Genomic DNA, 27041 nt, shown 5'->3' on the forward strand with positions numbered 1-27041 from the left:
GAACATGGAAAAGGATTACAGTTCATTCCCAGGAAAGCGGATATTTTGGCCAGGGTCAGCAGAGAGGGCTCCTGTGAGAAGTGTATAGTCAGTGGCAGCTCTGTCATGACCCTGCATGAGCACTGCTGTTACCCTCGAACATAGATCAGGATTCTTCGATTCTTGCCCCAGCTCTGCTGCTGTCAGTCTGTGTATCTCGGGTGATTCTAGCCTGGGCCTCAGTTTCCAATTCCGTTAGAGGAGGACCGGATGAGACAAAATCTCAGCTACATGATACGATAACTTTTTAAAAACTCTTTTTCCATTAGCAAAGGAACTCTGTTACTAGTTAAAAATACAGAGAATGGTTGTCTACCACACGCCCGCAGGAAGATTGAGCTATTTCAGAAATGAAGGTGTAAAGACACTGAGCACGCATTTAGCTGAGACTCAGAGAAGACAATCTATTTACGGCGCTGCTTACTTTTGAAGGGATATAGGTTTTCTGGTTTAATATCAGTGACAAAACTCTATTAGAAATCAATCCTTAGAAAGACAGTTTCTTACTTTTCCTTGTTCCTCTGTTGGTTGGACTTGCCCGAGAATGATAATAGCTGTGATACTCTATCAACTGGGGATGTAAAATGCCCTTTTCCATCACTATAAAGTTTTCTATTACTGTCACTCTGTGAGCACAGAATTAAGAGCACTCATTAAAAGCCAAATGTGCCTGAGGATATACCTGTGGAGGTGAATCAGAAGAGCGTGTAGAGGTCCTGATTCTAAATTCAACCAATATCTAGAAGTGAACATGCCCAATTTCAAAACTGACAAGATGGCTCAAATAATAGGCAGATGCTCTGGTGCCCAGAGGGGCATCAGGCCACAGCAAATGGTCTCAGCAAGCAGGCTCTTGAAGGTACTGCATACTTATATGAAGTGGCCAGTAATGTCATTCAAGACAAAGAATAAGCACAACTGGGTCAGAACTCAGGGTAAAGGTGGGAGGCCCACATGAACCTTCTGAGACTGGCAAGGCCACAGTGGTCACACTGCCCTCTAAAGACAGGAAAGGGATTCACTCTAATTCTACTTTGGTCTCTGACTGCTCGACACTGGCACCAGTAGACACAAAGGACACAAAGGACAGCTCTTCCCATTGGTCTAATATTAGGGTGAGAAATGAGAAAGCCTGTCTTCTATTAATTCCACATTCCTAATTTATCCCTCTCCCCTCCTTTCCCCTTTGATAATCATAAGTTTGTTTTCCATGTCTGTGAGTTTATTTATGTCCTATAAACAAGTTCCCTTGTCCATCAGCAACTTAGAATCATTTTTCTAAAACCTTAAGCTTCTATAGAATACTTCATCCTTTTCCTGGATACACTGGGAAAAGATCCAGATATTTTAACCACCAGGGTGGGGAGCAGCCAAGCCTTGGGTCCAGCAGCTCCCTCACCAGCTGCTGCCGCCTCTTGCCCACCCTTTCCCCAGCCCTCACTGTGGGCTCCTCTTCTGGCTGACTCTCACCGCTGGCTCCTGGGCAGGGGCTGGCGAGGCTGCTGTGGCCGGCTGTGCTTGGGGCTGCGGTACGGCCGCCACAGTCGTCTTCTGCTGCAAGGCAGCCTGCTGAGTCAGCAGCTGTTGTTGATGCAGGGCTGTGGCCAGCTGCTGTTGCTGCTGCTGCTGCTGGTAGAAGTTTTGTATCAGCTGCTGTTGAGAGCTTCCTTGAGATACCACAGGGAACTGAGCGATCACTGGTTGCTGGGCTGCTGGGTGTACTGCCTGAAACTGAGTAAGGGGAAGGGGGCCAGGAAGGAGGAGGTGAGTAAAAGCCTGTTTCAGAATCATACTCCACAAAAGATGAAAATGCCTCAATAACAACTGAGACCAGCACTGGAGGCAAAGGCAAGGGTAGGCAGGCGTCTTTTGGCTTGGCCGGAAAACTCATGAGGGGAACCGCAGGGCACTGCGCTTAAACACAGCAGCACCTTACACTGCCAGGCTCCCGCCACTGCACTATCTGCCTCCTGCACTGCAGACTGGCTTCCAAGGGGTTTCTGTGGCTGGCCTGAGGGCATCCATCTGACTTACATCTTGTGACTCCACATGCTGCAGTGTAACAGAAGCTTACAAATGAACTCACGGTCACAGAAGTTATCCCTCTCATAAAGGGATTTGGAAATAGCCAGGATTAAAATTCTTCCCTACATGAACTGGACAAAGCAATGATGACACTGAAGAGAATAACCTAAATGTCAGCCCAGCTAGTAAGTCCTCTCAAGCCTTTCTGAAAATTATTTCCAAATAGCTCTCTTCATTAAATTCCACCTTTAAACATTCAGAACACTCAGTATACTCTACTGCTACTGCTAAGTCACTTCAGTCGTGTCCAACTCTGTGCGACCACATAGATGGCAGCCCACCAGGCTCCCCCGTCCCTGGGATTCTCCAGGTAAGAACACTGGAGTGGGTTTCCATTTCCTTCTCCAATGCACGAAAGTGAAAAGGGAAAGTGAAGTCGCTCAGTCGTGTCCGACCCTCAGCGACCCCATGGACTGCAGCCTACCAGGCTCCTCCATCCATGGGATTTTCCAGGCAAGAGTACTGGAGTGGGATGCCGTTGCCTTCTCTAAGTATACTCTACTACTTAATGATATTTTGTCTCATACTGGCAGCATGGTTTCAAGTTATATTCTTTTGTAAACTTCCTAAGGATAGGAATGCTTCTCTACTCCCCACTGCTAAGGACTGTGTGTCAGACACAAAAACACAGCTGAACAATGGCCTACTGATGCACAAAAATCAGCATCTTAGTTTTGAAATCCCAATTATTGTTAGTTATAAAATTAACTGGGAAGATATACTGTTTGTCTACTAGGGCAAAGTTAAAAGAGTTAGCAAAAAAGGTAGATGTCAATAAATAGCTGCTTGCTTACAACAGCAAAATGCTAGAAACAACCAAATGTCTGTCAACAGGGAGTGACTGGATAAACTACACTGGATAGCCTTAGGAACACTCTCAAGTTGTAAAGAGAAATGACAAGATGCCTCTATATGTGGGACGGAAGGAACAGAACACTGCAGATTGAACTTTGAAACTATGCAAATGTTTTAAATTCTCACAAAACAAAATTAAACCAAAATTACAAAGCAGCAACTAAAAAGCAAAGCAAAGCAAATAAACTTGTATATCACATTAACAGCCAAGCTCCTAGAAAATAAAACAGTTAAGAAATATTAAATAGTTTTCAGTTATCATATTGGTATCATCTTAAAAATATAAACCAATTAAGAATTATGTTAATGTTGTTAGCAATCAAGATTTCCAGATGAGACAAATACAAATATAAAAGCCAAGAAGTTAAAAATCCTGTAATTACAAATCTCCTTTAGAAACATAAATTTGAATTCATGATATACATTTTATTAAGAAAAAAAACAAATACATGCCCTAACTGTTCACTGAAAAGGTCTAAAATTAATAACCAACCTATTAGCAAGTGGATATCCCTAGCAAGGGAAATTGCTGGGGAAAAAGTGGAAGCGGTGACAGATTTTATTTTCTTGGGCTCCAAAATCAATGCCGATGGTGACTACAGCCATGAAATTAACAGACGTTTGTTCCTTAGAAGAAAAGCTATGTCAAACCTAGACAGTGTATTAAAAAGCAGAGACCCTTTGCTGACAAAGATCTATATAGTCAAACCTACGGTCTTTCCCGAAGTCATGTATGGATGAGAGAGTTGGACCATAAAGAAAGTTGAGTGCTGAAGAATTGATGCTTTCAAACCGTAGTGCTGGAGAAGATTCTTGAGAGTCATTTGAACTGCAAGGAGATCAAACCAGTCAATCCTAAAGGAAATCAACCCTGAATATTCATTGGAGGGACTGATGCTGAGGCTGAAGCTCTAATATTTTGTCCACCTTATGTGAAGAGCTGACTCACTGTAAAAGACCCTAATGCTGGGAAATATTGAAGGCAAACGGAGAAGGGCATGACAGAGGATAAGATGGTTAGATAGCATCACCGACTCAACGGACACGAGTCTGAGCAAATTCTGGGAGACAGTGAAGAACAGGGAAGTGTGGCATGCTGCAGTCCATGGGGTTGCAAAGAATCGGACATGACTTAGTGACTGAACAACAACAAATCCCTAGCAGCAAGACTGTGGTCTCTAAATACCATTTCCATGAAAGGGAAACAGCTCTTTAGAGAAATGGCTGATTCCAGGTCAAGGGTAGAATGATCCTGGAACAGCCTGTTAAATCAAATAACAAAGGCATATTAAAGCTTACTGGAGTCAGAGCCAAAGGACCCAGGAGCCAATTTGAAGAGACTTTCACTGGCCAAACCTGGGACAGTTGGAACAAAAAATTTTTTTTTTTTAGAACAAATTTTTTAACAGTAATGTACAGAAACATATCAAATATATTGGGTTGGCCAAAAAGTTCATTTGGGTTTTTCTGTAACATCCTACAGAAAAATATGAATGAACTTTTTGGCTAACCCAATATTAAGATGCATGAATTCATAGTGATACTAAGAGCAAAACAAAATCTTCATTGTTCACCTTTGGATGGTACCAGGAACAAACTCATTCTGAAAACTGGTAACCACAGGGAAAGAGTCATGCATTTTTTTCTGCCTTTTCTGTACAAACAGTACCTCAGGATAAGCAAATACTTGATGAAAAAGTTCTTTACAGAAAAATTTCATCCCCTAAATGAAGACAAAATGCTAGAGTATTAGCATGTTATAACCTCTAAGGAATTAAGGGACTCAGGAAACAAACTGAAGGCGAGTATTAAGTGACTGGATCACACAAGACAACACCAAATACACTGATTGATCTTAATATTAATAAAATAGAGGACAACCAAACTTTATCTGCAATTTTGCTTTCTACAGTTTCAGTTACCCATGGTGATCAGCGATATGAAAATATTAAATGGAAAATTCCAGAAATAAGCAATCCGTAGGTTTTAAATTGCATGCTGTTCTGGACAGCGTGATAAAACCTTGCACTATCCCTTGCACCTGCCTGGGATCTCCAACCATTGCTATCATCTGCTCCAGACACCCAACCATCAACATGGCTCCATGATCCAGGATCCCCTGGGGCATATGATCCTCCTTCCAACCCATGGTTAGAAGATCAATAGTAGCCTAAAGTTATGTCATAAAGTCCATGTCATTCACCTTACTTCACCTCATCAAGTAGACAATTTACACTGCAAGAGTATTTTGAGAGAGACTGCATTCACATACTTTTTATTACAGTATAATTGCTATATTTTATTATTAGCTATTATGTTAATCTCTTACTGTGCCTAATTTATAAATTAAATATTGTCATAGGTATGTATGTATAGGAAAAAACATTATATATCGGGCTGGTACTAGCTATGGTTTTAGGCAGGTCTTGGAACGTATCCCCCGCAAGTAAGGTGAGACTACTGTACGTCTCCTGATGTGATGTAACCAGAAGAATAAAGAACTATCATCCTGAAGCAAATATTGAGAGGCCTCAAGAAACTACCAGTTTACACAGGCAGTGGTGGGACATATTAAACAGCACCATGGGGATGCTATCCATCAAATTCAGGATGTGGGAAATTCCACAGGACAAATGACCCAGGTTCTTTAAAAAAAAAAAGTGGCAAAGAAGGAAAAAAAAAGAGGAGAAAGGCACCAATGGATAAAAGGGGACATAAAAATATATCATTAAAAAACATGAAAAAATATACAAACAATTTAAATTAAGACACATCAGAACCAATTAACCACCACTAGATGACAAGAAATAGCTGGTTTTTTGGTTCAGTTTGAGAATGGTGTCACATCAGGAAACAAGAATCAAAAGAGAGTCCTGAAAAACCAGCCCTCTTGCTGAGGCTCCTCAATGAGGTGCAGAATTCCCCATGGCCTGAGAAGGAGAGGGGGAGAGGTGTGAGCGATGCGGTGAGGGCTCCACTGTATCAGGCTTCAGTGTCTACCTGTGCGTGACAACTGTGTGTCACGGCTCTGTCTTCCCAGGGCTTCTCATTGCACCTAGTGGACCTTGTCACAGATCAAAGTGAGGGTCAGATTTACCACCTTACCTGCGGAGCCTGGGCCTGCTGCTGCGGCTGCTGGTAGAACGTGCCCACTGGCTGTTGTGCAGACGGCGCTGTCTGCTGCTGCTGCTGCTGCTGCTGCTGCTGCAGCTGCTGCTGCTGCTGCTGCTGCTTGAGGAAGAGTTGCTGCTGGTGCTGGGGTGTGGCCTGGGCCTGGGTGGGCAGAGCCTGGGCTGGCGCGGAAGGCGGCTGCTGTGAGGTGGGAGGAGCCTGAGGCTGCTTGGGCTGAGACTGTGGTAGCGGTTGACTGGGTGGGGGCTGGGTTTTTGGTTGAGGAACACTGGCTAAAAGACCAGGCTGATTACTGGATCCTGCAAAGAGAATAAACTCCATATAAGGGCTCAAAACTGTTCGAAACTCTTGCCAAAGCAATAAAGAGGAGGTGATCCGTGGACAGATAATCCCAAGACCCATGGGCTCCTCACTGTTCTTGCACCTGGAAGTCTCTTTCTTCTTCTTGCCAAACCACGTGCTTCATATTTATCAAAACATGGTTCATTAACAGGGTTCAAGACCTGTCTCCCGAAAGTCCTCCCTATTCGCTGTCCCATTTAGTTAATCACTCCTTTAGTCAGCACCCCGAAAATCTACATACTCAACTGGCCTTTGATGTTACCATACATAAACACAATCTTTGTCAGCCTGCTGCAGGACAAAAGCATTCATTGCTGGTTTACATGTATGTTTTACAACCCCAGTCTGGATGTCTGATTGTTAGTAAACGGCCACCAAATTCATCAAAAGCAGCTTTCTGGAGAGTGATGGCTGTGTTCAGTTACTTATAATTTGGATCAATCCTCTTCACAAAAATAAACTCAGTCAGCTCATTAGAAACAGAATGTCAAAGCATGAAGAGGTGCCATTAAAGAAATAATTCGTCTGTGTCAAAAAAAAATGTTTTTTTGTTTTTTTTTTAAATATGAAGTACATGAAATAGAGAGGTAGGTATGGGATGAATGGACCATGGGCTTCCCAGGTGGTGCTAATAGTAAAGAACCCACCTGCCAGTGCAGGAGATGTAAGATGGCTCAATCCCATAAAATCAGGGCCAAGACTAGAAAAAGTAGAGATAACAGGCTTCAGTGGCCTTGGAGATCCACTGTAGAACTCAGTGGGAGCCTTCTCTTTTGCTGGTCACTTAATGTACAATTTCAATGGCAGCTCACCTCTTGTTCCTCAAGGAAAACCTTTATTCCTTTTTTTTTAAAATTATTTTTTGATGTGAACTATTTTTAAAGTCTTTATTGAATTTGTTATAATATTTTTACTGTTTTATGTTTTGGATTTTTGGCTGCAAGGCATACGGAATCTTAGTTCCCTGGCCAAGAGTCAAACCAGCACTCCCTACATTGGAAGGTGGAGTCTTAACCAGTGGACCACCAGGAAAGTCCTAAAGTGTAAAAGTGAAAAGTGTTAGTTGATCAGTCGTGTCCAGCCCTTTGCAATCGCATGGACTATAGCCCTCCAGGGTCCTCTGTCCATTGAATTCTTCAGGCAAGAATATTGGAGTGGGTAGCCATTCCCTTCTCCAGGGGATCGTCCCAAATCAGGGATCAAACCCAGGTCTCCCATATTGCAGGCAGATTCTTTACAGTCTAAGCCACCAGGGAAGTCCCAAGGAAAACCATTATTCTTTATGTGCCTCTAGATTTCATTCCAGGAAAAGCCACGTTTCCCAAGACTTCTCTACTGTCCAGGATAACAGAGAGGTGTACCACGTTTCAAACAATCTTGTTACTGACCTGCGGCTTGAGGTGGGGGCTGAACTGTGGCCCTCTTCCGAGGGGTCAGGGCTGGTTGGATGGGGAGGATTCCTGGGTTGGGCTGAGTCTGCCCAGCTTTAGGCCTCTGGCGGGGTGCGATTGATGTCTCTGTAGTGGGAATGGGATCTGTCAGTCTAGAAAGAAAAAGGAGGGGAAAAAAAGAAGATTCTGGTTAAAGTATGGGAAAATGGAGAAGGGGTAGATGGAGTATATAATGGATAAGCTTTCATCTCCACATTTACCAAAACCACCCAGGATATTTCCCAAAGGATATTTCACAGGATGTTATGAGTTACTATGTGTTGTGGGAAAAAAAAGTGGGCAAATAAGTTTTAATATACTGATCAAAATACACCAAGCAGATTTCTGACTAGCAGAACATTTATGTGTGAATGTGCACAGAAAACCTCAAAGAGACCGTTATATAGAACACAGTGTTTCTCAAGCATTTTTGATCTTGCGACCATTTTGCCTAATAGTTAACCAAAAGTTCCTAGAATATACTTTGGTGATAATGCAAAAAGGGGTTTAAAGTAGGTGGTTTTCAGATGCAGAGGAACTCAAAATTGATTAGCATTAGCTGTTAAAATGGTCTCTTGATAATAAAAAGCATCAACTGAGTTAATCCAACAAGGCAATTAAAAGGAACAAGTAAGTAACTCAAGATACAGGGTGTGGGGAGTCTGACAGGAAGTCCATTTCTTTCAGTACACATATTGCTTTTTTTCATAGTAGTAACAATTTTTAGCTGGGCATAGGGTCACCCATAGTAAAAATCTTATTGCCCAGTCTCACATGTAATCAGGTATGGCCATGTATCTAAGTTCTGTTTATATCCCTAATGGGATATATACAGATTGTTATGGAGCAGTTTCTGGAAACTTTAAGAAACTCTGTGCACGCTCTTTGTCACTCTTCTTTAGCTATTCCTTGATCCTACTGCTTGGAAGAGGGATGGCCACAACTGCCGTATCAGTCCATGAAGGCATGGCCATAACCATAAGGATGGTAGTGAAGAGTTTAAAGCAGCCTGGGTACCTGACGGCTTTGTCGACCAGAACTCTGTACCAGCCCTGGACTACTTGCCTCCAGATGTTGTTTACTTGAGAGAGAGGAAAAAAAAAAAACAAAACTACCTTATATAAGCCACTGTCATTTGCACTTTCTGGAACTCACTGCCAGACCTAATCCAAATAAGTACAGAGTGTGGTTTGCTCTCTGTAATAGTGCTGCCACCCAGGTGGTAGCTTCCTTTGATTCTGAGCAGTCTAGGCAGCTGGCTGCTACCTTACTCAGGTCACAGCAACTGTTCTTTGCAAACACACTTCTGGGAGTTATAGCCGAGTTGAAGGCCAAAATAAACAAGCTTCATGAATATTTCCAAAATATGTCTGGTACAGTCTCCATAAAATTCAAAATAGGAAGCCACGCAGCTGGTTCTTCCTCATGACATACCTCCAAGACAGGTCCATTCTGGACCCTGAGGCTTTTCACCAGCTTCTTGCTCTCATGCTGGGGGGAAGAACTGGTAATACAAAAGCTACCACACTGGGGGAGGCTATGATCTGGGGAAGGAATCAGGGAGGAAAACGGGGTAGATGTTGGGAAAGAGGAGAAAGGGGTATGAAAGATCAAGTCCAGGGTGAGGGAGGTAAACAAGCTTCTGCAGAAAACCAAATGCCAAGAACTTCTGTACTGGTCTTCTAAGGGCAATATTTTTAGAATCAATGGAATCTGGAGTCAGAGAAAACTCTACTTGAACTCTCATGCTTGTGCACAGCCGCCAACTCTTTGCAACCCACCAGGCTCCTCTGACAATGGGCCTTTTTTTCTTTTCCAGGCAAGAATGCTGGAATGGGTTGCTGCCTCCTTCTCCAGTGGGTCTTCCTGACCCAGGGATTGAACCTGTGTCTCTGAGCTCCCCACTAACTAACTGTGATAACAGGCTTGGCATTGAACCTCTTGGCCTAGGGTCCCTTATGTATACAGTAGTGTGTGTGTCTGCTAAGTTACTTCAGTTGTGTCGGACTCTTGGAGACCCCATGGACTGAAGCTTGCCAGGTCTCTCTCTCCATGGGATACTCCAGCCAAGAATACTGGGCTGCTATTTCCTCCTCCAGGAATACAGTGGAGACAATAATATCTACATTACGAGGCAGATGTGAACATCAAATGTATCAACAACTGTAAAAACATTGCAGAAACTGAAGAGTGCTCAAAATGTCAGTTTGCATGGACCTCAATATGTTGTACGAAGATACAGTGTTGAGGACAGGAGGTCTGGCTCTACACTGCCCTGTCTGTGTGATCCTGGGCAAACCACTGTGTGTGCGGAGGAGAAAGAGTGAGGATGCTGGAGCTGTGGGTCCTTCACTAACCACATACTGACTGACGACCTGGGCAACTGACGTACAAGTCTCACTTTCCATATCTTCACTTGTAAAGTGAGAATAGCAACAACCTCACAGGTTTGTTTGAAGGGCAGAAGGTCACTTGACGTATGTAAAATACCCAGTATGGTATCTGGTGTATATGATGCCTCCATGAATAGGGCTAATTTAAAAATAAAGACTGAAAGAAAAACTCACCTCTCAGCACTAGGGAGTGAATATGATCGTGGAAATGAAATCACAGCAAATTATATATTGGACAATTTAGACCCAAATCTCTTGGCTCTAAGATCTGCATAGTCTTTCAGCATTACTGAGGTCATACAAACCAACAGTTTGGGCATCATGGAGTTTACAAAAGTTTGACAGTCACAGGTAGATTCGATGTTCATGTCTGCCTCATGCTGTAGATATTATGTTCTCCATTTTACACAACAGAGTACTACTCAAATGTCAGCAGGTGACAGAATTCTTACAAATGATTATGCTTTAGTGGGAACGGATCTCTGTGTAGCCTCTGTACATACCATACCTGGGCCGAGTACAAGATTACCATAAGACCAAAATTAGCCCCAAAAGCAACTCCCAAAAGTGAACGTGGCAGACTCACTAAGATATAAACAGACTGCAAAGTAACATCACGGAAGCAGTGAGCTAAGTCTGTTGAAAACCAGTCTTATTATTTTACTTCCACATCTGGAATAGCCCCAGGCATTTTATAAATGTTCAAGAATTCTTTAAAACATAGAAGTTTAAAACATACTATTCTATTAAAATTCACGTATCTCCACCTAGGGTGCTTTGTTTGTTTTTATATCAGTTTATTTATTTTTGGCTGTGCTGGGTCTTCGTTGCTGCCTGGGCTTTCTCTAGCTGCGGCGAGCGAGGGCTATTGGCTATTCTTCATAGCGGAGCGAGGGCTTCTCATTGCACTGGCTTCTCTTGTTGTGGTTCATGGGCTCTAGGGCGTGTGGGCTTCAGTAGTTGAGGCTCGTTGGCCCAAGAGCACAGGCTCAGTAGTTGTGGGTGCATGGGCTTAGTTGCTCCAAGGATTGTGGGATCTGCCTGGACGAGGGATCAAACCCATGTCTCCTGTTGATTCTTTACCACTGAGCCACCAGGGAAGTCCCAATAGGGTGCTTTATTGATACAGTTTGTGCTAAGGTGCCTTGCCGTGGAAGTGTGGTAGGAAAGTGGGATATAAACATTTTTCCAGACCACCAAGAGAACCTACCATTTGGAAGGCACGGCAGCCATGAGGATGTGCCTTGCAGACCTCCGACTACCAAGGTAAAAGACCAAGTACCGCAGCTGAAATCCACTAGTGCTTCTGAAATCCACTGCACGCTTCCCAGAGGCTGCTCTCAGCCTTCATGTCCTAGCCACAGGGATTTTAGGGCAGGCCCATTCCTACAAGACAGGATTCCCCAATGATGCACCTTCCTTACGTTGTGTGGCAGGCAGTCCAGGTCACTTCAAACCAGTCTTCAACTCCCCACCTCTGGGTCACTCCCTCACTGCTGGGAGGCTCTCTGATGGCTCTCCTAGCGTCCTTGGCACCCTCTCTATTTTCTCCCACAGGGGCATTTCCCCAAATAAAATCTTAGCTTCTTGACTCCTCTCTTGGCCGGCTTCTTAGAATATGGATTAGTTAAGATGCACAGGCTTTTTGCTCTTCACAACTCAAATGCTTTTGACCTGTCCTTCCCCACTGTGGCTGGATGGAGCCACAGAAAGTAAGAATTCCTGGAGATTAAGGTGGTAGACCAGGCTATGCAAAGGCCAGGACATTAGTTTAGGACAGTCTTGCACTAGCGATGTTTAAGATCTGCTATTGCCCTGTTCTGAATTCTCTGCACCTATTCCCACGCAAAGGGAACAGCCACAGGGCTCTTGATTCTCTTTCAGATGTAGATCACTGTATTTTATTGTATTCCAATTGGCAGTCCCAAAGAACAGTTTCTGCCTGGGGGAGACAGAGCTTCCTTTCCTGTTCTGTGCAGCCTCTGGCCCTGGCAGTGGAAGAATCAAGAAACACTAGGCGCCCTCCCCTACTACTGTAGCAACAAGGAGTAGGATGCTTGCTCACTCAGGCATTTCTTACCTGGCCTTTGGCTGGGTCTTCTTTGCAGCTGCCTCACTGGCTTTCACTGGTTCAGGGAGCTTTGTAGGAATGGGAGAGTTCTAGAGAATTGAAAGAAAATTTTAAAAGGATATCACAGATTTTTTAAAAAACTGAGATATAACTGACATACACTCTATTAGTTTCAGGTATACATTATCATTGATTTGATATTTGCAAATATCACAAAATGATCACCACAATCTTTGTCTAGTTAACATCTATCATTATAAAATTTTTTTTTCTGGTGATGAGAGCTTTCAAGATTTACTCTCTCGGCAACCTTCACACGCAATACAGTATTATTAAGTAAGTATAGTCACATGCTACACATTACATCCCCAGGACTTACTTATTTTATACCTGTAAGTCTGTCCCTTTTGAGGCCCTTCTCCTATTTTGGCCCACTTCCCAAAACTTACTTTTTAAAACAAGTTACCAATCTGAATGCTTGCAATTCTAATCCACGTTATTTAACATCATGAGTGAGAAAGTGAGACAGCAAAAGATATCATAGCGTGTTAGGTGAGTGCCCAGTATCCCTTGTTTTAATCTGAAAAAACCTGAACTATGGAAAACTGGTCATGAAAGTAGCTTTTAGGAGGCACCTCCATTTCATTCATGCTTTCAGGTGTGGGGGAGGGTGATTCTGCTAAGAAATTTCTCCTCATTTCTCTCCCACCCTGCAAACATTCTTCTCCCAAGGGAAAGAGTAGCTTACTTGACTGATAAGACTGGGAGAGAAGAGGGAGCTGGCCTGGCCACCCTCCCCTCCCCTCCTTTATGAAAGAACATGTCCCTCAGGAATCAGGGACACTGCTCAGTCACGCGGAGCTAATGGTAGGGACGCTGACTGGTCAAGCCACATTCTCTGACTCAGTTTTATTAGTGATGAAGCCAAAATGCTGAGCTCCATCTGAATGATTCCCACATCTGATTCCAAATGTGGCAGTGAAGGACAAGTGTTATTTAGCAGCACCTTCAAACCCCAGTAGTGACATCAGAAGTTCATCACTGGAGAAACTAAACTAGCAAGACAATTTCCAAGCAGAAATTATTTATTACAGCGTCTATTAGTAAAATACTCAACAAAGTTGGATCATACTATGACATGAAAAATATACCAAGTCTGTCAAAGGCATGCCTGCAAGCACTGTACTCAGAAAACTGAGTGTAGAGTTTAGGATGACTATGAGCAGAAAACCTTCTGATGGCTGCAAAGTGTGTGGGGAGGGTAGAAGAAAAGCGTGTGTCTTACAGACTGGGCAGCAGCAGAAGCAAAATCAGGAGAGCTCCACTACAACGCAGGAGAAAAGGGACAACAGGCTCACGTTCCACCAAGCGCAGGGGCAAGTCCAGGGCCTTGCCTTTGGAAAGCGGCCTGCCTAATCTCCTCTAGGTAAACACAGAGGCCAGTGACTCTCGGGGAACTATGACTGCTGACAGGGTAAGGCTGGTCAATCTTCACCCAAAGTGTTTAACTCAGTTCCTACGGTGCTTGGGTGTATGTGCGCTTGGGTGTATGTATGTGTAACTGCCTCAGTTTTATAATTAAATTCTATGGGAAAACTGGATTCTATGTATAGCAACTGCTTCATAGTTAGCTTTGTTTGAATGCCCCTTACTAGATAAAGCAAGGAATACTTACATTCATTTTAAACAGCTGACTACTACACCAGGAACACTAAAGGACAATTCAATCGTGTTTACGTCCCCTAAAAAATACCTCTCACATACCTGTACATTTGGAATTGGGCATTCTTTCTTGAGTAGTTTAAATGAGAAGTAGGAAACCTGGTAAATATCCGGCCTTTTGTCAGGGTCTGGTTCCAACATATACCCTACGATAAACATACATGAACTTGTTTAATGATACCTGAAGAGTTATTACATTAGCTAAGAGGCATAATTTCTCTACTACCAAAATTCTGTTGTTTTAAAATTACTTCTCAGAAAAGGCAGAGGGTGCAATCAGCCCTCTTCCTCCCCTCTCAGAAAGGGAAGCTCTGACTTTCCTAAAATTTTAAATATCTGCAACAAAATAACACTTTTGAATTGTAACAAAAATACTTTAAGTTCAAGTTCTGTGCACTGCACAACAGGGACTCAAGTTCTCAGTGTGGAAGTTAACACATTCATCATCTGGTTCCTAGGAAATTCTGGCCTCCTTTTTTCATACTGTCAGCTAGACAAATGATTGTTCTTGATAATTATAACCTAAACTCAAAACTTCAAGAGTTTACTTATTATTCTTTTGTTGGAGGTATTAGCTGGTTTCTCATCTAAAAGGAACTGCAAGATAACAACACATCTCTACTTTTACCATGACCTATAGATCATGTGTCTGTCTCCAGTCCTTTAAGCTTCTGCTCTTTCTGAAGCTGGAAAAAAAATATTGAGAAGACACACACACACACACACACACATATACATACAAATAGTAATGTAAGGCAATGTGTTGCTTAAGTAATCAAATGAATGGTTTGGACACTAAGTTGAGAAAAGACTGATGAGGCTGCATCCTGGTGAAGGGCTCTGCGGAAGAGGCAGGAGCTGAGCTGGTCCTTGAAGGCAGGAAAAAATTTAGTGCATCAAGGGCAACACAGAAAAAAAGAATTCCAGGTAAGAAAACAGTCTGAGAAAAAATGGACTGGGAGGAAGGCAAGAGAACACTTTGTTGCAAGGAACAGATGAGCCAAGAGGACAGGGCAGGGGTTTCCTCATCAGAGAATAAAGGGAAATATGGTGGGGAGAAGGAAACCAGAATATGCGGGACCACTGGCAAGCATGAGGTTTAACTGAATAGGGACGTGATAGGGTGGCATTTTATAAGATTAATCTCATAGTGAGGGTGTGCTGGACAGACGGAAGGAGGGGAGAGGCTGGCCAATTTACCAGTACACGCATGAGCTGACAAGGTTGGAATGTATTATGGTGGCAGTGATGAGATCAGAGAGAATGTCATGAAAACAGGAGAAACTTCAAAGAAAGCATTAATGCTACCACTTAGGAAATGACTGACTCTCTTTTTTTCTTGCTGGCCAGATCCAAAGAAAAGGTCACATTTCAGTGATCTAGGCTTGAATGGTGACACCCTTGACAGAAACTGAAAAGAGGGGAACCTTGCGTTGGACATGAAAGGGTATGCAGGGGGCAAGACGGAAATGTACCTTTAGACGTATGAGTTAGGGTGACAGCGGACTCTTCCAATAGTTTGTAAAGAGAAATAGATCAGTGTTGGAAAGATGCCATATTATACACATTCATAAAGAGTTGTTTTTCCTAATACAAATTTGTTGCACAAAAGTAAAAAAAAAAAATTTTTTTTATCAAAAAATACTACCACTCTAGCAAAAAATTTGGCCATTTTTTCCATATTTCTTTCCAAGCTCATTTATAAAGCTGCCATTTTAGCACAGATATAACGCTTTACCCCTGAACACAATCCAACAACCATTAAATACCATACTCCACTTCTTCAAATACTGCCCCTACTTTTGCATTAATAAACAGAAGAGATTAATTGATAAAACTAGTATAACGGAAGAGGTGGTCACTTAGAAGCTAAAACTATCTTAACTTGGGTACAATACGTATACTTTTTGAGGTACTGTTTCCTTGTTTGTATAATAGGGATAATTATATTTACTATATAGGGTTTTAAGAATTAAATGAGGTACAAGTAGGCCTTCAACAAATGTCAGATGCTCCACTCACACTGGCTTCATCTATTTTCTCCAGTGTATCTCCATTTAGGATTTACAGTCTGTGATTGTTAAAATGTAGATACTGAATGTCTTGACCAAAGTAAAAATATAATAAAAATCATTCCAGTACAGGGGTTTGAGTAAAGATTACTTACTCTGCCATCTGATTACTAAATATTAGTTCATATGCTTACTATGAAGATACAAAAGAGTGTGGAATCTTAAAATCTTTTAAAACATTGAGTTTAAATGCTCCTTATTGAAATCCAGTGATGAACCTAAATGAGAGGAAAAAACTAGTTCCACTGAGGTATATAGTCTCAATTATGAATTCACTTCAGCCAATGCATTGCTATCATTTTAATTTGAGTTGCTTCCAGTTTTGCAAAGATGAATTTCTTATCATTTGATCTGAGTCAGCGGGACTCCTTTGGTACCGGAGCTTTCATACAGACTGCAAGAGAACAGAGCAATGCTCTGTAATGCTCAAAGCCCAGTACGGATTTCTGCTTGGGTGGCTGGCCCAGGTGTGAAATCAAGTGGCAAAAAGACTCATGACTCTAACTCAACATCATCACATGATCTTTGAGCAACCAATCATTATCAATTGATTTCTTTATTTTTCCATCCAACTGATCACTCCTGGAATCTAACCCCTTTATCTTCCATTCCATTTCTAGAGATCAGAAGTAAAAATATGAAACTAGAACCTTCAAATACTTACTAATTAGGCAGTGCATGTCTTGGGAATATCGAGAGTTATCAGGAATTGTGAAGTTTCCATCACAAATTGCCACTTGACTCTCCCCAAATGGCAAAGTGAAGTAACATAATTTATACAACAAACATCCGAGAGCCTGAAAAAGTAAGAGAAGCAGAGTGCTACTAGAGGTGTATTTACCGTAATTGAAAATGGGATTACTGAGAGACACTGGCACCACCCACATTCACTAGCTGATCTAAACACTAGGCATTATTAACCTATTCGAAACTTGAATTTAGAACCCAACATCACTATTTACCTGTCATTATTTCTACCATCATTACCCAACTGTGCTTCAAAAGAGAACAAGTATTCAGCTGGTTCTGCCCTTAAGAACTAGTAACACATGTGAAGACCACCTAAGTAATAGGCAGGTGACCTGAATAACTTTCCCAGAGGTCTGAAGTCATTGTCTTTGACAGGCTTCAAGAAGCAGTGGCTGATCACCTCGAGGCAAGAATAACCCTGAGGGGTAAGTAGAATGGGAGGCGGTACAGTGGCCAGTCTGGCTTCAACACTGTCTGGATTAGGCTGGGGAGTTTACAGCCAAGACTACTGACATCTGAGATGCAGATAGGTTAGTGACACCTACCCAAATGTCTGCCTTCGTGGTGATGACCTTGCCACTGTACAGGTTGACCATCTCTGGTGCGCGATAGGACAGCGTTGTGTACCTACAATCAAGAGATTCATTTTTTTGTTAAATATGTCAATGCTATAATTGAAAACCAGGGGTAGCAGAATTACTTTTTAAAGAATATATCTATTAGAACAGTCAAGTTCCCTGGGAGCACTCAGGAGAAGAGAGTACGGGACGTTAGTGCAGGTGGAAGGAAGAGCTGTCCTTGGCACACACCACGCCCTCAGAGTGCCATCCTCCCACTCTAAGAGCAGGTGGATGCAGACACTAAGGTTTTAAATAAACCCTAAAAGCAACTTTCCATGGGTCCTTAAATAACAAAATTGTCTCCTATAAATCCTTATTGTCTGACACTATATTTGGCTGGTTTGTTTTTTTAAATATAGAGTAATCCCCTCAGCTCCACACAGAGATGTGACGCTGGCTGGGACACTCAGGATAGAAAATGGGCCCTGGCTAGGCAGGAAGTGGGCCCGGAGGTAGATGGATCTTTGCTGATGGAATAGGGATGAGAGAACAGCTTTTCTCTCTTTTCTGGCTCAAGAAAAGAGAAGTAGAAGTTCATCTTCAAAGTGAGAGTTAGTGTTACCAAGCCTGCAATTTGCGCTGCTTGAGCCTCTAGAGCCCAGAGGGCTCTGTGGCTTAGATGCCCATCAGGGCCTTGGACAAGAAGTCCTCCTGCCCCAGGCTGAGTTGTACAGACGCACTCTACACTGCTGATTGTTAGCAGTAACAGTCAGCCCTGCTGCCTCTGAAAAATCTAACACTCTGGACAACAGGGGGAAATGGCCCAGGTTCTTACTGGAGTAACAAATCTAAACAAGCTGTTTCTCATGGAAGTCAGTGATTCAATGTCTGTAGAGACTTTAATAGCTCTACTCACCATTAATTCCACTAAATTGCAGGTTAGCTCCTTATGAGCAGGAAAAAATATATAGCAATTTAGGGTTCAGTAAAAAGCACAACCGACTGACTGGTAATGTCACAGCTGCTGTGATCCCACTGAAAGACATCACAGTACTTCCATGGCGTGTGCACCTTTTTAAGGGCTCTGGGATAAAAATCAAAAGATCTATGTACCATAGGACCATTGATAAAGTGCTATAAAATTCCTTCGTTTTAGTCCACTGATCAATGATTGTGAATCCCCTCCCTATCCTCCAACTAAAAATCAAGCAACCCAACTGCCAATATGATGTTCTGAGATGAGGGGCAACTGACTGGCACCACTGTCTTTTCACCCTGACCCTCTCAATCATAAGCTGAAAGTAAAACTGTTGATCCTATAATGGATAAAACCCCGAGAAAGGAGGAAAAGCTTACTTCTTAATCTCATCTTCTACCGCATTGACTCCTTCCGTTTGTGGATTCTGGAATTTGTTGGTAGCACTTCCAAAGTCACACAGGACATAGTGGCCTCGGTCATGCAAGAGAATATTCTCAACCTGAAAAACATTGTGCAACCGCCCATTCCAAGATATCATTTAATACTGGTTTGAAAATTTAGTGTACATTACACACAGAGGTTTTATTTCTGATAATCTCATTAATGTGCATAGAAAAGTTATTCTCCTCCAAGTATATCAACAGGGGTCATTCCAAGTGAAATAAAAAGAGATGCACAGTAACAGAGGAAAATGAGAGTGGGGGGGCGGAGTGCTGAAGAGGAAATTCCACAGTGGGAAAGCAAAGAGTTCCATTTTTCTAGATTTCTAGCCACACTTCTCACCTCTGCAGAAACAGTCCCATTCATCTTTCAAAAGTGAAAGGGAAACTGTTAGTTGCTCAGTTGTGATTGACTCTTTGTGACCTCATGGACTAAAAGCCCGCCAAGCTTCTCTGTCCATGGGATTCTCCAGGCAAGAATATGGGAGTGGGTAGCAATCCCCTCCTCCAGGGGATCTTCCCAACCCAGGGATTGAACCTGGGTCTCCCACATTGCAGACAGACTGTTTACTGTCTGAACCACTCTAATTCAAATGCCACTTCTTCCTTGAAGCCATCCTCAGAAAAACGTCACCCTTTCCCTACATTCCTTCAGTACTTGGTTCTTCCAGATATCAGTGATTTCATTTAGACCTTCTAAACATACATATCAATTTATTTACCATGGTAGGTAAGGATTTTCTGAATTAACAAATGTTTGCTATTATTTTAGTTATTTCTCAAAGTGATTAAAGGCCTGTGGGCAAATGCACAGTTCTCCTGTGAAAGTACCATCTTTCTACTTTTGTAGATATGTTCTCTGGGCAGTGAGTTAGGAGTTCTGGGTAGAAGGGAGCTTCCAAGGACCAGAACCTAGAGAAATTCTTGGTGTCAAAGGATTCTGCCAAAGATAGAACAATTCCAAAACATGGGTACTACCGTACTCAAGATGCATTAATTTTTGGCAGAGGTGAATTGAGCTGACTGGTGTGCTGGAGGACAGACCTGGCTATGTGTGGGCGGTAAAATGGTAGCCAAAAAATCTTGTTAGGTCAATAAGTCTGTGGCCTCCATTGTCTTTTGTCTTCAGCCTTCCAAAGACTGATCACCTTTGGAAAACAAAGGTAAGAGTAGACTAGAAACTCCTTAAGGACAAGCACAGATATTTGCCATCTTCTCTACCAATGCCTAACACAGTGCTTGGAATAGAAAATGTTTGTTGAATGGAATAAACGGAAAAAGAGAAATACATATGACACTCTGTGTATGTGTGTGAGAGAGAGAGAGAGAGAGAGAGAGAGAGAGAGAGTCTGTCGGAAATAAGACAGGAGCCACCAAATACCCAGGCCCTGGCTACTAGTAGTTCTTTTAAAAATATCTTGTCAATTATGATGTCTCCTGTTTCTATACTTTCTTTTAATTTTTCTAGGATTATAGATTATAAAAATGTTTATTTTATAGTCTGCATTTTATAAATATAATACCTAAAGTCATTATTATTTATTTATTTTTACCTAAAGTCTTTAAAAACTGACTCTACAGTTTATTATTCCTTATTCCAACTGAGTATCCAACTCACGATATATTATTGTGAGGGGTTTTGTCACTGTTGTTGTTGATTCGTGTTCCTCGGAATTCATCTGTGGGAAGCCTTAAGAGGCCTGAGTTTAAGGTCTATTATTCTTCCAGGAATAACATACTTATGCACCTGGGGCACTAATAACCTACAATCACTTCACAAAATTGTAGGCGCTACAGTTTTGACCTTGGGGGTTTTAGCCCCCCAGGCAGTGTGAACTACGACCATAAACTTGGGCGGATAAGCTCTTGTGGTTAAGAATTCTTAGGAGAAACTTGTTCCCCAAAGACAAGACTGAATCAGGCAAATATTTCTACCATCTACAGCTTTGTATAATGCTCATCAGTTTAATCTATTTACACAAAGTGAAACAGTCAAGCTATCCTGAACATATACTATGCTCATCAGTTTAATCTATTTACACAAAGTGAAACAGTCAAGCTATCCTGAACATATACTCACTTCAGGAATCTAAAATAATTCCAACAAGGCAATACTAATATTTCCAGTGGAATTTAGAGGTTTTAAAAAGAATAGCTACTATTTACTGACTGTCTCATCACTTTACATGGATTATCTCTTTCAATCCTTACAGTAACAATATAACAATAATCCCCATTATACAGACAGAGAAAGTGAGGCTCACAGTGATTAAGCAAGGAAGTGTACCTAGGCAATCCAACTCTAGAGAAGGACAGGTAATTGCCTTTCTGCCAGGATAGGAGGCAGAATAATTACCCAAAGGCCCCCATTCTCACCCTCCTACGTGGTAGGGATGTCTACGCTCACCCAATGTCCTGGCTACAAGCCTAAGGACAGGGGTTTCTTAATTCTTTAAGCTCAGAAATGCCCCTATAATAGGAATCCAGTCAATGAGGAACCAAATGTCCAAACAACAGTCAGGCTGATTTGCTCAATGTCTCCTAAGCATCTTCTACAATGACTAGTTTGTCTTTTTATTCAATTGCTCCCTCTCTGCTAGTCAACTACTAGCCATTCTTCAAGGCCTTGCTCAAGTCATAACTCCTCAGGAAAACATTCCCTGGCCACCCTACAAAAATCTACAGAACTTGCTATAGCTAGAAAGGGTTGACAAAGTGGGACCTGGCCAAACCAAGCCATGCCCACAGGCTACTTGGCCTCTTGTCTATGGCTGTTGTTTTGCTCCAACAGCAGAGTCAAGCAGTTGAGACAGAAGCTATACAGCTGACAAGCCTAAAATATTTATTCTTTGGCCCTTTGAAGAGAAATTGCCATCTCTGGTCTATAATTATATTTTGCCCATGTGTCCCTTACAATACCCAGCCCACTACTTTACACACATAAGGGACCTCTAACTGCTTTATTCAGCGTCTGTCAGCAACAACCCTCCTTGCTGGCCTCTGCCACCCTACAGGGATTATGTGAAACCATGTTTCTCCTACTGGGTATGAGTAGTCCCTTCCCAAATCAGATGCTATACTTCTAATCCTGGAATATACAGTCTAGAAAATTGAAAAGCCAACTCATATCAAAACACAAACAAGGTCATTCTAGGGACCAAAATCTCTGTTGGGGAAGGGAGGAAAACTGAGTAGACAAAGGACGGAATAAAGATGATGCACAATGAGGTTTTGTTTTTGTTTTCTACCCAGACCTTAAAAACTTGGTTTGTATTTCTGGTTAGTTTCACTGATAGAACTCAGGAATTATGCTATATTTAACCTGGTCCCCAACCTGCCTTCCTCCCTCCCACAAAGATACCACTGTACAGACCTATATTCATAGGAAAACCAGAAGAAATTAACGGTGTGTTCAAAAACAGACAAGAGAGCCAGAGATATCAATGGAGTGAAAGCCTGAGAAATATCAGAGAACTATCGATGCAGATGAGAACAGTAATCCCTGCTTTGGCCACCGTGAAATTCTGTGGGGAGGATCAAGTGAGATTAGGGAGGTGAAATCGCCTGGCAGCAGCCACAGCTCCACCCCCTCGCCGTCTGTCCCTGTGACCTGTGACACCAGTGACAACCTCCAAGCTCAGGCGGCTGCTGCCCTCCATCAGCGCCAGCACCATCACTAACAAAACACTTAACACAGAGCACAATGTGTGGCAACCACATTGGACTTGGGGTTCAGAAGACTCGGGGACTATTTTAGATGTTTGGCCTTGAATGAACCTTTAAACCTCTTCGGGCAGGTTTCTTATGTGTAACATAAAGCTGGTAATAATTCTATTACTGTTCTTATGAAACAAGGAAGAGAAGGACCATGAAGGCACACTGCAAGCCTCCCTGCACACACGGAAGATCGTTCCTTTAGTAGAGAAATACATGTGAACTCCTACTACCGCCTATTATGTGCCAAGTGCTTTCCTAAGTTCCACAAATAAGGCTGTGACTGGAGCTTAGGGTCCAGCTGATGATTAAAAAAAAAAAGTGTAACTGCCTGGTACTGATAAATATTGTGGAAAAAAAACCCAGCAGGTTAAATATATGTCAGTTAAGACGGATGCCACTGTAAACAGCACATTCAGGAAAGGTCACTCTGGTGAGGGGCGCCACCACGAACAATCTGGGGGATGAGCATTCTCACTAGAGGCCGGCCAGCATGAAGGCACGGTGCTGAGAGCACCTGTAGGGAGACTGAAGGAGACCGAAGCAGAGACAGGCCTCTGTGGCTGGGGCAGCACTGTCCTGGGGACTGGAAAACTAAAAACATGGGACCGGACATACTATGGGCTAGCACTCTCATGAATGAGGAGACGAGATAATGCTGGGCCTTGGAGAAAGTGCAAGATGCAGGTTAAGTGGAACCGAGAACAGGAAGTCACGGGGGGAGGAGAGTAATAAAACGGTGTCAGCAACTAGTAGCACTTAGTATGTGGGGTCCAACCCTGCCCCACGTATTTCATGACATTCTTCCAAGGCCTCACTGACCCACTTGACACGTGAGAGAACGGAGTGCAGGCAGAGGTCACAAGGCTGTGAGGGCAAGATTTGGGCTCAGGCTGCCACACCGCAGGGACCACACCCTCCCCGGCTGCACTGATGTGACAGAAAGGAGACGACGAGGGCAGGTACGACTCTCCAAGAGTGAGATGACCAGGGCCGAGAGGGATTCAATGAGGAAGGTCGACAACCAACTGGAGGTTCATACACCAGCTTCTGGAAGCTTCAGGGATCCTACGTCATGACCTTGTTTTGGGCCAGGTCCTTGAGGAAGTCAGGTGAACGCTGGTTACCTTCGCTCACAACCTCCCATCTAGAAGCTTGTTGAGCATTTAAGCTACTGACCTTATTCCACAATCAGCCTGAGAGGATTATTAAAGCTGTCACTCCCGAACTCTGCTCAAAGCTTCAACTAAAATGTCTAGAAAGCCACCTCCTTCTGACCTCTTCATCTTGATATTATCCCAAACAAAACAGCACCCAGGCATCTCAGCCACAGAGTGTATTACTGCTGGAAACTGTGGAGCACTAGGTGAATGCAGGTTTTCCAACCTGTGATTCCAAAAACAGGACAAGAATCTTCATCCTACCGTACTTCATGAGATCCAAAATCTCTTTCCTGACAGATGAGGAGACATTCATGACTTTTTCAACCTAGAATGTACTTACTAAGTCTTAACGCTTTTATCCCCTTTCTTAAATGCTTGGGCAAACAGCATGGTAAAATATAGCAAAAACCAAACAAACAGAAACCACACTGAGGGTCAAAAACCTTGGCCTTTGTTCTGGTTTGATCAATGAGTTTGCTGTGCAGGTCACAGCCTTTCTGAGCAGAGGATTCCCTGTTGGTATAAGGAAAGCACTGCCTTCTGTGACCTTCCCAGGAACATAATTCTACTATTTGCAATGAAGATCTCTATCAGTCCTCAGATAGATAATTTTAAAAAAAACGGAAGAAATAATGAAAATGTAAAAATAATGTATTTAAGGAGAAACATTCAGTAAAGACTACTTCTGTTTTGGTTATTTTTTAGAACATACACTGCTTAAGGACAGGGACTGCTGTCTGCTTATTTCCTCTCTGGAATTTGAAAGAAAGACCACACACGTGGTGGGCAGGGCAAGAGGGGTCTTCTCAGTTCCCCAGAGGGTAGCACTGGCTCAGCACGGGGGTCCACAGCTGGCCTGGTCTGTGCTCCTTCCTGTGTCCCACGGACTTATTCCCAAGGGTGCCTCCTCCTCACGTGGAAACTCGGGTCACACAGAAGCAAGAGAGACCGGCCATGGGCACGTTCTCTGACCAAGAGGAGAACAAAGAACTTCTTGGCTCTGGCCACTGCTAGGACCTTGCTGGCTGGTACCAGCCATGATAGGGAGCGCAGAGTGGCTGAGGCCTTGTGACGCAATGACAGAGCCAGGGCAACAGGAGGTCCAGGGGACTTCTCACTCCTGCCTAGCAAGCTGGCACTGCAGCAGGCAGATGTGACTGCCTGCCAAGCACACAGTAGTAGAAATCAACAGAATCTAACAGGACAGCAAAAGCGTCTAGATGGCACCTACATTTGGGGAGTTTGGGAAAGCATTATTAAAAAAACACAAAAAAACAGGTAGGAGTCAAATCAACAGCAACAAGGCTACTCTAGACCAATCACAGGGGCATCTATGTACATTTTGTTTCCAAGATCAAGGAGAAGAGGAAACAAAGTCTCCTGAACCACAAGAGGCAAACCAGCGGCATACCTGGTAGTCTTCAATACTGACTGAATGCAATTACTGCGTTCCTAGACCGGGGTGATGGGTGACAGAGGGGCGAGGGCCAGGGCCTAAGGCAGGATGGGAAGACAGTGAAGCAGCCACTCACTCATGGCCCGGCCTCACCCTCAGAGTCCAGTGTGCTCCCAGGTCCTCTGCTGAGACATCTCACAGGCTGCTCAGAGCAATGAGGAAAGAGTTTGGGTTCTGGCTGCTTGAGACCAAGCACCTACCGTGTCCCCAGGCAAGATGCTGAACTCTGCCTCAGGTTCCCGTCATGGGCGACCTTCTCCGCCACCTCACAGCAGCACCATGGGACACTCATATGCCGGCCACACAGAAATTGGGCAGGCACTATCTATGGGTGTGAAGTGATGATCATTTAGGCCTTGTTTAGTCCAATAAATGTTGGAAAAGTGACAATGAGGGAAGACTGTTTAAAAACGTACCAGTAGCACTCTCTAAAACAAGGCTCTGTAGCCCTCTTGGCCCCTTCCTTGCTCTCACCTTCCTGGGTGTCTGCTCAGAAATTTCTGAACCAAGGATGTGCCTGCACACTGACTCGCATGTTGTCCTTTAGCCCCACCCAGGCCCTAACAAGGCTGGTGCTGTTGTCTCTGCTGCACAGACGAGGAAGCTGAGGCTCTGAGGCCAAGTGATGGGAGGAACAACCCAGGAGCCTGAGCGTCCAGGAGAACACGAGGTCAGCGAAGAGTCACAAAGGAGTCAAAGACTACAGGGAGGAGAGGAAAACGGGGATGGAAACGGGAGGAGGACAAGTCGGAGATGGAAACACGTCCTGTGCATCTGGAAATATGAAGGATGCTTATTACTCACAGAGCTTACAACTCGGTCAGTACCAGTTACACAGCTACAGAACCAGAGTTCTCATATGAAATCGAACCCCATCTGACATGGAGGGGTAGAATGGGACTCTGGAGGGACCCGAGCTCATACAGGTCACAGAAGCAGTGCTGATGCAGCCAGGCCATACTTCTCCAGCCCTTTTCTTGGCCCCTTCCAAACGCTTCTTTAAGACAAGTGGCAGGGACAAGGATCAGGTCCTAAAATGTTGGTACCACTGCTTATTTTGAAATATACACTAACAGGCCCAATAATTTCACTCAATGTTAAGACAACTAGGAAAGAAGTATCATCACCTGAAACTAACATAACACTGTAAATCAAGTGTATTTAAAAAAAAAAAAAGGAGCGTCATTACATTCTTAGAGCAGTGGCCTACAGTCACTCTGGCCTGCTCTGTAACTAGCCAGGTACCAGGCCCTTACCCACCTCCTCATCTTCAAACACCTTCTTGTTCCCTCCCCTCCGCAATCCTTAGGCCCTGCCTGAAATACTCTTCAGCCTCTCTATGATCACCCATATCCCACCAGTCCTTCAAAATTCAACTTTTCCAGAAGATCCCAATCACCACTGCCAGATCTCATTATCTGACCACATACTAAGAGACCTGAGTCTCTTCACCACTTTGTTCTATAGAGTTTTGTATTTCACTTCTTTAAGTTTCAGTTCCAAATATTTCACTTATATGCTCTCACCAATGCTTTTACATTATGAGCATGGGGACCATGTTGTATCTGCACTGTCCCCACAGAATTATGTTTTGTATGATGTGAGGCTCACAATATTCACGGATGTATACTTGTTCTGCTCAGAAAAGGGGCTGACTGTGAGCTGAGGTGCACTGGAGAAGGCTGTCTTAGGCATTTGGAGACTTTGCACTCAATAGGACATAAAAATAAAATAGGGCAAAAACGTGTTAGTGTGAAGAAATTGGAACCCTGTAAGTTGCTGGCAGGATATAAAATAGTGCAGTTCCTTTGGAAAATAGGCTGGCAGTTCCTCAAAAA

At 43.2% G+C, this 27041-nt stretch overlaps 1 protein-coding gene across 10 annotated transcripts in view; it reads right to left on the minus strand.

Moving 5' to 3' along the window:
- AAK1 (AP2 associated kinase 1) overlaps positions 1-27041 on the minus strand; it is a 165670-nt gene that overhangs the window by 40974 nt on the left and 97655 nt on the right. For all 10 annotated transcript variants that reach the window (XM_018055451.1, XM_018055456.1, XM_018055453.1 and 7 more), the window contains exons 6-13: positions 18808-18929; positions 17437-17518; positions 16806-16938; positions 14112-14215; positions 12357-12436; positions 7842-7996; positions 6085-6410; positions 1510-1770 (exon numbers count right to left, since the gene is read on the minus strand). In XM_018055451.1, the coding sequence (XP_017910940.1) occupies positions 1510-1770; positions 6085-6410; positions 7842-7996; positions 12357-12436; positions 14112-14215; positions 16806-16938; positions 17437-17518; positions 18808-18929 (1263 nt within the window). The remainder of the gene's footprint in view (positions 1-1509; positions 1771-6084; positions 6411-7841; positions 7997-12356; positions 12437-14111; positions 14216-16805; positions 16939-17436; positions 17519-18807; positions 18930-27041) is intronic.

The sequence above is a fragment of the Capra hircus genome, chromosome 11, assembly GCF_001704415.2.
Source record: "Capra hircus breed San Clemente chromosome 11, ASM170441v1, whole genome shotgun sequence".
NCBI lineage: Eukaryota > Metazoa > Chordata > Mammalia > Artiodactyla > Bovidae > Capra > Capra hircus.